Consider the following 12,230-nt stretch of genomic DNA (forward strand, 5'->3'; position numbering starts at 1 on the left):
AAAAGATTAAAACTAATAAAACAAGTTTTAAAAAGAGACTTTTCCATTTGATTACATTTTGTATGATGGATTATGCAGAAAAAGTAGAATTGGGCTGAAAGATCTATCGCTTTATCACCTCTTCAGGTTGTAAATCGTGTTTTTAAAAAGTAACTAAGTAATTAATTACTTTTGAAAATAAGTCATCAGTAAAGTAACTGGATTACTTTTTGGGGGAAGTAATCAGTAATTAGTTACTGATTACTTTTTTCAAGTAACTTGACCAACACTGCTGACAAAACAGGGAGAGGCTACACTGGGAAGAACTGGAGAAATCAGAAAATAAGAACATTATTAAGAGTTGAAATTGAGTTTCACTGGAAATGTTGAGTTAGGTAAGAAAACAAACATTGAAACATAGTTTTGTAGTTTTACACCTTCATCACACCATTTAGCTGAATGTTTATAAATGAGAATTGCCCAGTAGAAGCAATATCTGTGATAGACGGGTCACCTTTCCAGGGTTTACCCCACTTTCCACCTTATGACAGCTGAGATGTGCTCCCACAACGCTGAAAAGCATAAATGGAGAAAAGTGGGTGGATGAATGGAACCTCCATTGGTGCAATCTCAGTTAAATAACTCAGTGATCATTACTTTTCTACCACCTAATCATTCCTATCCTAATAGCATCAGTGGAGATTAATTTCTGTCTTATAGCATTTAAAGATGATTTGAATAGCTGTGTAACAACTCGGTCGATAACCTTCAGTCTTTGTCTTTCTGTCCCTGCCTTATCTGTTTTCTATTTCTTCTTCCTGGCTGTCTAATTCAGTGGTGTGATCAGAGGTCATAACTTGAAATTCAGAACAGAGAGACATTAGCATTCCCAAATCTCACACTATGACCAAGCCATCTGCTTCCCTTGCCCTCTGTCTGCTCCTCAGCTTTGCACATCCACACATATGCACACAGTTTAAGACATACATGTACAAGGGGAGTGTCCCAGGATAATTTAAGGCTTTGTCTTACTGTAGCTGAAGTAGTTATTCAAACAGGTCTGTCTGTGAAGACAAGTGGCCCCAAGTGCAGCAGAGAACAAACAAATGGGATACTGCAGGCAGGTCGGCTCATATGCTGCTGTTACTGCTGCCTGTGTGTGCGTATATGTGTGTGTCGAGCCTCTTTTAGTGCTGAAGGTTGCAGCTTGAGTCAGTGCCTGTATTTCAAACGTTTGTGTGGGAGACAGATACTTGGTGAGCGTGCAGGTGTGGATAAATAAGTGTACAGTGATGGAGCCAGCTGGATTTTGATTTCTTTGTGCACCAGGCACTCATTTGTTTTCTTATCCATTGCATTTCTATTCAGATATTCTATTCCCGTGGGGCTGGAACATTTCCCTGCATGCATTAAGTAAAAGACACAGAAAACAGCTTGTCCAGGAGAGACTAATATAGTTAAAGTCTTTCAAGTTCAAATAGGCGGACATGTGCAATTTAGAGGTCAGACACAGTCACAGCGTTTCTCTGAAGGGCTAACACAAAGCACCGTGCAATCATGCATACAAGCTGTGTAGCAGCAACTTCTTTGCAGCTCGTCGAAGTAGAAAATCGCAGAAGACCAAAAGAGAGAGTTAATTCACAGTGAGTCAATCCAAACCATTTTCAGCTCTTATGAAAAAAGGCTGACTGCATTCCTGTACATTGCCCCAAACTTAACAGCTAACTTTGAGCTACACTTCCCATTTAAAGTTTCACAAACTGCAAAGACTACCCCTGAGGGCGAGCTGACAGAGTATAATCGCATACATTCAGCGCTTGCAGAAAAGTATTAGTCACTAGTCTGAATTTACCTCCTGAAAGTATCGCTGCAGAGAAGTAAAGAAGATCAGAATCAGAATACTTTATTGATCCCTGGGGGAAATTATTTTTTGTTACAGTGCTCCATTTTAAACCAACATTAAGACAAGACAGACAATACACTAACTAAGAATAGTACAATATATACATATATATACATACATACATACATAAGTCACTCATAAATAAATAGTTGGAAAAGAAACATGTGTAGTTGTAGCAGCAAACAGTGTGTTAAGTGGATGCGTTGTACAGGGAGATGGCCACAGGCAGGAATGATTTCCTGTGTCGTTCAGTGGTGATTTTCATGCCACTTTGAATGTAGGTAATCTCATCTCGAGAATGTGTCTGAAAAATAATAGCAACTGGCGCTTGTCTTATTATGACTGTCAAAGAGGAATGGAGAAAGTCGAGATGAAAAACACTGAAAAAACCTGCACTGAACGGACGTCACTGATACAATGAGACAGTGAGACAGGACCCCGCCCCCTTCCTTACTGAGTGCTTCCTTTGGCAGTTCAGCATCAGCAGCCGCTGTCTTGAGCTGACAAGAGCTACCTGCGTGCCCACACATAGCCTGATAACATCTGACTACCAACTCCTAGCCTAGAGCATGAGAGCCCGATATTTTCAAAACTTGATAATGACGCTAAACTTGATAGAGGTAACCACACACACTCAAGGGGAAAACACAAAATGCAGCATGCAGCTGACAATGTTCCTTTATCTGGTTAAAAATGTTTGATATTTTACTCTGTTGGAGGATTGTTTTAACAGCTTATGTCTCGTTAGCTGTTTGACAGCTGCTGTTTCCAATTAAGGCATTTCAGTCATAATAATGCTAGTTATAGCTTTCTGAGTTTTTCTCATTTCACTCTAATACAAGCTGCTGTAGCTCAGTTCACAGAATTTTGATGGCCTACATTTGGATATTTGGCTTATCACTGACAAAATGCTTGCATCACATGTAGGCATATTGAATTTCAGGATCCCACACTGTTCCCATTCTTCCTGCTGATGCCTCATGTCTTATAGCCGGAGTCTGCTTCTGTTTCCTGCAGAGCTTGGTTTTTTTGGTTGGCAGCATAATGAAACATAGCTGCTGTTTTTCTTGTTAGGAGTGCACCACATTTCAGTACAGAAATTACTGTTGTGTTAGTGTCTTGGGCCGAGAGAATGTTCTGGGTGCAAACCTTTTGGTGAGCTGGAGCGTTTCTATGTATGTTTGCATTTTTTTAAAACTCCAAAGGTTTTCTCGCACAGTTTAAAGACATGTAGCTTAGTTTTATGTGATTGGCCGTAGGTGTGTATATGAGACTGTTTGGTGTCTGTGTTAGTCCCAGGCTGTACCCTGCCTCTCTCCCACTCACAGCTGGTATAGACTCCAGGTCTCCTGCGACCCTAAATTGGAAAAGCTCTGAAGATAATAGATGGATGGATGTTTGTGCTTATAAAAGTGGGAAATGTGGGTGGATTAGTAGATAACCAAAACATCAACAAACCAAAAGAAAAAAGTAAGCGCCTACTGACTTTTTACCCGTGTAAAAGCACAGATGGATTGTGTGCCGTGATTTATTCTAAAATTACAAAACAGGTGAGACACATCCCTTGTGAGTGTTGTTATTATGGCATTATCATTCAAGTACAAATTCATGCAAAGTGAATAAACACAGTCAAATCCCAAATACAATGCCACACAAAGCTGATTTGGGAAAAGCCACCTGGCTAGGGACTTACCGGATTTCCAGAATTACATGGCAATTGTATTGGCGCTGGGGTGTAAATAATCAAAAAATGTGATGTGAACAGTCAGGCAACACCACATGAGGAACAGGTGACTTTTTTTTTTGTGAATCTAGGAAGCCAAGAGGAGGTCAGAGGGTATCAGCCCCCAGGGGATGCAGTTACCCATAGTTACCGATCCTTCCCCCCAGCTCTGGGGATTTGTATGAGGCGTGGCTGAGCTCCAACAGGATGATGCTGGGTTACAATGTGAAGAAAGAGGGAGGGTGGAGTCACAGAGGTGCATGCTGTGGAGCAGCTGGTGGGGGATGGGAGGAGCGAGGAGCAGAGGCGGAGGGAGGACTGTTGTTACAACAGATCGTAGTGCTATTGTACAGCAGACACCAACCTCAGGATACCAGGTAAGAGATATGAACAATACATGGTTTAGAATACATTGAAAAGGTGAAGGTTTTAATAGAAATCACTGCCAATAGAACAGAAGGAAAATCTTTTGACGTGTCATGTCATGTACAGTGACGCCTCATTAGGTGATGGTGTTGCTGTGTTTCATCAGGTGTGTCCATGTCTCTGCACTTGCAGAAGCTTGGTGAGCAGAAACCTTCATGTTAGCGATGTCATTAGAGCCCGGTACATATGTACATATCTCTGTGTGCACATTTAATCTGACTCCCTTGAACAATCTCTCGTGTGTGTTTCTGTGTGTGTTCCCGCCTTTGTTTTGTGCCAGGTTGTGCAGAGCTAATTAACCAGTTTAATCGCTGGTGATGGAAAAATGTTATTATGGCGAGTGAGAATGAGGGAAAGTCGTAGCAACAGCCCTCTGAGGGAAGTTGTTTATGGCAGCTGGATGGCACAATAGAGTAAGGGTGGTGGCAAAATGGATGGCAGTGCACAAAGGATGCATCTAACAGAAAAGTACACAAGAGCTGAACTTTTTCAGTTGGATGTTGGGATTCAGTGCAGCAAATATATCTTGTGATTTGTTTGTGCATTTATATCATACTATGTTCTTGTTTTGGAGCTATGTGTTTATTCTTCGCTTGTTACAGTTGTGTTTGGTTGTTCTTAGTTCTTAAATATAATCTGTGCAAACTAGCCTCTTTTTCTTTGACTGGATTGTCTAAGACAGTGCATGCATATTTTGGTTATTCAGTCTTTTCATAGTCCTTTTATTCAATCTTTTTGTATTTTAGAGAGTGGCATATGTAATGTTTACAGCAGTGGGTTTTAGTAATGGTGTCTCATTAATAACTATTTTCATAAAAGTGACATCTACTGTTTGATCTTCGCAGCTGAAAGTACAAAAAGTGCCACCAAATACCGGCTTCAAAGAAACCTCCTTACCAAGAACCTTTTTCACAACTTCTGTTAACCATCTATAAATCATAAAGAAGAGGGCTTACATTCTTTGAATACAAAGGCCCTAAAGTGAAAAATACATCATAAACTTGGACCGTTGCTCTAAGACACAGCATGACACTGACAGACTAATGCCTTTTTCAGTAATTCCTCTTGATTTCTCATTTTCATTTTCGATTCCAAAGGGAAAAATGGTCATTCATATGCAAGCAAAAATCTTTCATCATTCTTTTAGAGAACAGAGACAATTTGTTGTTTCTCTGTCTGCCCTGCGTAAACAGATCTTCCATAGGAGCAGCTTTTACCGTGTCCCCACATTGAGTATTCCCGGCGAGTAAGCTTCAGAAGGATCAATAAGTGTCTTGATTGACTGATCATCTGCACTGGTATCTGTGCACATGTTCAGCACCTATGTGGAGATGACCTTGATTTAACTATTGATTCTTTGTCTGGCATTGTCCCATTAGGTTTATGTGCAGGCAGTATGCCCAGAAAGGCTCTGTTCTTTGTGTTTATGGTTATAAAACAGCCTGAGCAACATGTCAAAACCGCTGTTGTGAATTTGGAGTTTGAAATTTGAAGTAAGCACCAAAGTGTTCTTTAGACTGTACACTGTAAATAAACCATGTCTTATTTAATTACAAGAATATATTGGAGTCCCAGAATGTGTTTGTTTGCACATGGGTCTGTTTGATAAAGGGAATCTGTTTATAGAAATGTGATAACACATTTTATGGATTTGTCCTAAAACCTTATAATTATACCAGCTTTGGCCTTGTAGATGTGAACAGTCATGTAATGCATCTGAATTTTAAGACATTCTGAAGTCTTTCTCCTGTTTTTCCTCTGTCACGTAGGGTAAAACCCACAACAATGCATGGCCTGTAAGCCGCCAACCATGGCTCAAAGGAAGAGGCCAGGGACCAGTGGAGGAAATAGTATGGCTGCCCCAGGTCCCGCCTCCTGTCCTACCACTCACGCTACAGAGTCATGTGATCTGAAAGCAGTAGCGGCGCGGCAACGCCCACACCGCTACCCCAAAGAATCGCGTGAGCCGAAACCTCTCCCTCACTCCTGCAAGGCACAATATTCTTCTCCCAAGTCTCAAGACACGGGGCGCAGTCATCCAGAAGCGGATGCAGATCAGGAGGAGGAAGTGAAGCGGTACAGCAACCACGAACCAGACGCAGAACTTCAGGATCAGCGTCCAGCAACACCATCCACGCCGGAACATAACCACGACCGAGATGACCCTAACCAGGGGGACTTCCACGGTGGAGCCGACAGCCTGGATGATGATTCCAGCTCTGATTATATAAACAACACCTCAGATGATGATGACTATGATGACGGTAAATGTGTACATGGTCAACTTTTCTGTTTTACCTTTTATTTTTATAATATTTTTTATAATATTTTAATATCCATTATTATTAATTCTGCTAATTGGCACAATATTTGCAGTACTGATTTTTTTATTGGTTCTACAAATCAAAGGAAAACCCATAAATAACATTTTGTAGCTACCAAAGTTTGTCCTTTAAATAGAAATTGAGCCTGCTCATGCTTAGTAACTGTTTGCGATTTAGACATCAGTAAGCTAAAGTATGCATACAACTTATAGACTTATAGTGATAATTATATTAGTGAAGAAGCTCCAAATATAAGGACCACAACTTAATGTGATTATAAAACTTCTTCAGGGTTGGCAGAGGAGGATGAAGGTGTTACTTACTACATCCGCTACTGCCCAGAGGATGACAGCTACCTGGAGGGCATGGACTGCAACAACCAGGGAGACTGCAACCACAGCCACAGCCGGGGGGACTGCACCAGCACCATGCAGCTTGGCGGGTCCCACACTGATGAATGCCAGGAAGCTGTGGAGGGCTGGACCGAAGAGGGGGAGGGGCAAGCGAGAGACGAAGAATGGGTGGAAGATGAGGAGGGGGAAGGGGCAGTGAGGGAAGAGTGGAGAGAAGAGGAGGAAGAGGTGAGGGAAGAGTGGAGAGAAGAGGAGGAAGAGGTGAGGAAAGAGTGGAGACAGGGAGATGAGGAGCCGCGAGAGGAGTGGAGGGAGGAGTGCCAGGCCAGGCAGGAGCAGTGGGCGGGTCGTGAGAGGCACCGAGTGGAGGAGTGGGGTGAGGGAGAGGGAGAGGTCCGCTGTGAGGTGGTGGAGCAAGATCCCGATGAGCAGATATACAACGGACGACCGGAGCCCATCCTGGACCATCACCACCACCATCATCACCACCACCAGCCTGCCACGCAGGATGCCGCACACACCCGAAGGGCTGACAGAGAAGAAGAGGAGGCGGAGAGCGAGGACTACTGCCCTAACGAGGATGAAGAAGAGGAAGGCGAGGAGGAGGAGAGAAATGGAAGGGCCTACACCGGAGACTACTACGCCCCTGAAGACAACGGGAACTCGGTGCGAGTCTCTCCCTACCGAAGCCGTAAAGTGCTGGTGGTTGAGGGGGAAACAGGGGAGGAAGCTGAGGAGGACATTGATCAAATTGTTGCTGAGATTAAGATGAGTATGAGCATGGGGAGTCTCAGCAGTGGCACAGACCAAAGCCCGGAAGAGCTGGCACAGGACCCCGCACCAAGTGACTACCCTCACTCCAAGCCCGACGCAGCACCTTACCCTCCACCTCACCACCGACACGACAGTAGGCCCAAGTCCCTCAACCTCCCCTCCATGCACCACAACAACCCTGATCTCCAGCGGGGCCACAAGACGCATCCACGCTCACCTGATGACAGGCAGAGATGGCCCCAAGAGCAGGTGAGCTGAAGAGTATTGCTGTTGTATTATATTTATATTTAATCCCTGAACCGAATGAGTTCAGGGCCTCATCTTCAAAGTAATTTATTGCACAGAACAACAGAAAAACTAAAGAGATGAGCCACACATTATCAGGCTACACCGATTTAATTATATAGCCCGAAGTAACTGTGTTTACATGGTTTCATTCCCTTGTTCAAGAAGAAGGCTTAGTTTGTTTTTACATAAATACACTGTTGGGTCTGTGTTTCCACAAACCCCGCTAATTCTAGAGACTTATTCATCATGAAGAAAACAAGACAGTCGATCGATCGATTATTTGCACAAGGGAGGCCTCGTCTGTGTCCACCACGAAAATGACCCCCAGATCTGACCTCCTCCTGCTACCTTTTATTGAGAGACAGTTCACACAAAGCACGTCAGAACAAAACCACGCCCCCTTGGTTCTAAGACAAAGCATTTTATGTATATGTGTGAACTTCTGTAAGAATGTGTGTGTGTGTGTGTGTGTGTGTGTGTGTGTGTGTGTGTGTGTGTGTGTGTGTGTGTGTGTGTGTGTGTGTGTGTGTGTGTGTCAGACCTCCTGCTGACCAAAGGGTCGTAAACCCAGGAAGCTTACATCAAAAGAAACAGATCTTTCCGATAGGATGTATCTACAATAAAACCTCCCCCAGCACAGAGTGGTTGGAGAGGTGGTCAGGATCAAAGGAATGACTTTGATCCTACTGCTTGAACTAAGACTGTACAAATTTAAGAAACGCAATGGCAACATTCAACAATTAGACTTACACTAGAACTAGAGGAAGTCCACAGTCTATATAAATGTACCCCCTTAGGGTTAATTATTGGACCTCAAGGTAACTGTGTGTACCTTCTTAATGGCCAAAAAGGTGTGTACATGTTCCCAAGCAGTAAAAAAAGACCATATTTGCACCGTTTCTCTGAGATTTTGAGGTGCAACCCCAGGAGATTTGCCTTTGTTGGGCCAAACGCAAAAAGAAATTGGGCAAAATACAAATTTTACTCTTTGGTTTTAAGCTTTTATTGTTTCTTTGTTGATCTAACTTACATGAAAACACATTATTTTATGAGGAAAAATTGAATAATAATCATGCCGACACCCCGGGGTTAATAAACTTGAGCCAAAGCCTCCTCATGACGATTATGCCGACAAATTTGACTTATTTCCTGTATGTTTTTCTTTTATTTTAATGAGTTCTATAAGGAAAAATATTGTTCCAGTGAGTTGTTGCATTTTCATTTTTATTCTCAGTTACTAAAATGTTTTGTATTACTCATACCTTTAGGTTTTAGTTTCCTTTTAGGTGCCATAATACATGATAAGCTTGGCAATGCCCCAGTAACAAACCAATGTACCAGTAAAGCAACAACAGGATACTTTATTTTTATAAGCATGTATATATTAAAAAATATCAGTGTTTAAATTCCTTTACTTTCTTAATTTGGTCTTTTTCATGATCTGTTCTTATGGGCATTAGAAGAAGACATCACAGGGTATTTTCATTTCATGTTTATAGAGTTTGGAAAAAAGCATGAAGGTGCATTACTTCTTGGTCCAGAGGTACGTATATAGATTGCCCTCCAAGTATAAATAAGCAAAAAAGAATAAATACCGATAAAAAAAATCACATTAATGACAAAAGGTTACATTTCAACCTAATTCAGAACCTGTTTAACCTGTTTCATTTTACGACTAGTTAAACTGTCTGCTGTACGCTGTTCACTGAAGTCAAGGCTATAAGAGAAAAACAGAACATGAGAGGACATGAATGGAGGCCCCTGCACAGTATATTCTGGCCATATACAACAGACCCTTGCCACTGGATGTGATTTAAAGAGATTTGTGGTGATAAGAAGGAGATGAGTTACAGGTGACATGTTTGTCATTACCACCCAGAGAATAACAGGAGTGTCACCCCTCCCCCGCGTTACCTTGAGATGTCCCCCTCCTCATCTCTCTGCTTCTCACGGATCTTGATTAATGCACACATGCTGTACATGCACGCCGATAGAGTCGAACACACTCAGAGCCCCTCCACCCTCTAAAAGTCAGATGGTAAAAGGAGAACAGGGATAGTCTCCTGTGGGCAGCATGCTGATACCCACCTGCTCCACGGTGTGCACGAGCGCTGGTACATTCACTGCATATATGTAGCTCATTTGTAGCACAGAAGTGGGTCAGGCATTGTAGTGGCTTGATGAAATTGAAACACACACACACACACACACAAAAAAACAGTTAAGTGCAGATGGAGATGACTCCCAGGCTCACTGAGATAATTCGGTCATTTTGTTCTCTCTTATTCAAAGAAATGTTCTCTGTGCACCACTTCAGAATGACCCTAAACTAGACCGGGACAACAGTGAATTTAAAAAAAGATGTCTTTTGCACAATGTGGAGCCAAAAGATCATGTTAACTGAAGAGTTACAAGACTGTTCAGGGAGGTCATCTACACACAAATACAAGTATACACAAAATGATGCTGTGCTGATGTGTTTTCAGCTTTGACATTTTGCAAACAGAATTTCTCACAATAACCTTTCTCAGTTACTTTTCTTTTTACTTGCTTAAAATTTGTTCTGGGCTCCTTTTCCTACCGTAAAGCAATCCAGTTGGGTTTTTTAGAGCTTGGTGTTTGATTCACTAAAAGAAGCCATTTTCACATTAATAATGGTGCGATTTTAGCAGAGTTTATTTAGGTGGATCCAAAGCTTTTCTTAAAACGGCCAGTGTTTAAAGACTATGCTTGTACACAAGTAGTATTGCAATTAGCTATATTTTTATGTGTTCTCTCATTTTCAGTCATAAATACAAAGCCAACCTAAAACAGTCAAAACGCTTTGTAAGTAAATAAAAATAAAACATAAGAAAATAATTACAAAATCTCATAAGTCTAGATTTTATTCACAATACAACACAGAAAAAAATGTCAAATGTTTAAACATTTTAATATTTCAGCAAAAATATTAGCTCATTTTTAATTTGATGTCAACAACACACCTAAAAAGGTTTGGACATGGCCACGTTTCCATCTGTGTAGGTGACCAGTGTCTGGATTTTTGGGAGAGGAATGTTGTCCCATTTTTGTCTGATATAGGATTCTAGTTGTTCAACAGTCCTGGCTCTTCTTTGTAGTATTTTTCATTTCATTATGCTTCAAATGTTTCAGTTGATAAAACATCTGGAGTGAAAGCAGGCCATTTCATTCTGGACTCTTCTACTACAAAGCCTGGCTGTTCTTATAGCTGGAGTACATGTTTTGCATTGTCTTGATAAAACATTTAAGGGTTTTCCTGGAAAAAAAAACACCATGTTGCTCTAAAACCGAGCGCTGATAACAAGCCTGATGGAGCCTCTCCTCTTCGTTCTGCAGGACTTGGAGTCCATGTATTTAAATGAATTTCAAATTTGGATTCAGCGGACTACAAAACAGTTTTCCACTTTGCCTCAGTCCATTTTAAATGAGCCTTGGCCCAGAGGATGGCGATATTTCTGGATCATATTCACAGATGGCTTCTTCTTTGCACCATAGAGCTTTAACCTCCATTTGTGGATGGCACATTGAACTGTGTTAACAGACAGAGATTTATGGAAGTCTTCCTGAGCCCATGCAGTGTTTTCCATGACAGAATCAGGCCTGTTTTTAATGCAGTGCTGCCTGATTTTGATTTTTTTTAGCCTTTTGTTTCCCAGTCCCAAGTTTTTTGATAGTTGTTGCTGTCAGCAAGTTCATGAAATAGTGAAATGTCTCACAAGTTTTTTTTGGTGGTTCTGTGGCAAATTCTCGTATCTCAAATCCAGGGTGTTAAATATTGAGATCCCAGTTTTTTCTGCTGTTGTCTCTTTATAATGTCAGATATAGCAGATATTCTCAATATGGTAATAAGACAAATGCCCCTGTCTGAGCACAGAAAATGCAACTAATGTGCAAACCTCCTGTGTGGCAGCCAATCAGAAGATCTGCATGGAGCAATATTAGATAAATAAATTAGAACTAGAACTAATCTAGTAACAAAAATATGGAGCTGGACATCACAGAGAGACTACTTGAAATGCTTTTTACATTTTATTTTATGTGCGTGCCATTATGTGTTAATCTGATGAGCATTCATCACAGCCTGATAAAGGTAATTATCGCTGAAGACAGCTGAGTGATATGTTGCTTCTAGCTGAAGATACTTTATAGAAAAGTAGCGGATGTCTCCTAATTTTAGTTCAGACTTGAGGGTGATTGGACAAGTGAGTCCTGTCTTGTACATATGCACACATTAGCAGAAGCTGCCAATCATTTGGTGTGTGTCTTGTGAATGCTATTTGCACCGATGATTGAAACAGTGCTGATTTATTGATGGTTCAGTTGCACATAAAGGCTATTTGTAAAATGTACAGTGGGCTGGACTCACTTGGGATGCTGCTCATAAATGTAGTTTTGTAGACCATCACAGTTTGGCATTCCATCCCTCCCAACAACAACAT

The 12,230-nt window shown here is 41.5% G+C and overlaps 1 protein-coding gene across 5 annotated transcripts in view; it reads left to right on the top strand.

The window, feature by feature from the left end:
* apba2b (amyloid beta (A4) precursor protein-binding, family A, member 2b) overlaps nt 1–12,230 on the top strand; it is an 81,776-nt gene that overhangs the window by 41,213 nt on the left and 28,333 nt on the right. For 3 of the 5 annotated variants that reach the window (XM_004543217.6, XM_076883283.1, XM_076883288.1), the window contains 2 exons: nt 5,801–6,295; nt 6,647–7,731. In XM_004543217.6, the coding sequence (XP_004543274.4) occupies nt 5,821–6,295; nt 6,647–7,731 (1,560 nt within the window). In that variant the 5' untranslated portion in view covers nt 5,801–5,820. Of the gene's footprint in view, nt 1–3,697; nt 3,983–5,800; nt 6,296–6,646; nt 7,732–12,230 lie in introns of all 5 variants that reach the window. The other 2 variants (XM_076883280.1, XM_076883287.1) reach the window with 2 other exon arrangements.

The sequence above is a fragment of the Maylandia zebra genome, linkage group LG1 (genome assembly GCF_041146795.1).
Source record: "Maylandia zebra isolate NMK-2024a linkage group LG1, Mzebra_GT3a, whole genome shotgun sequence".
NCBI classification, from domain to species: Eukaryota; Metazoa; Chordata; class Actinopteri; order Cichliformes; family Cichlidae; genus Maylandia; species Maylandia zebra.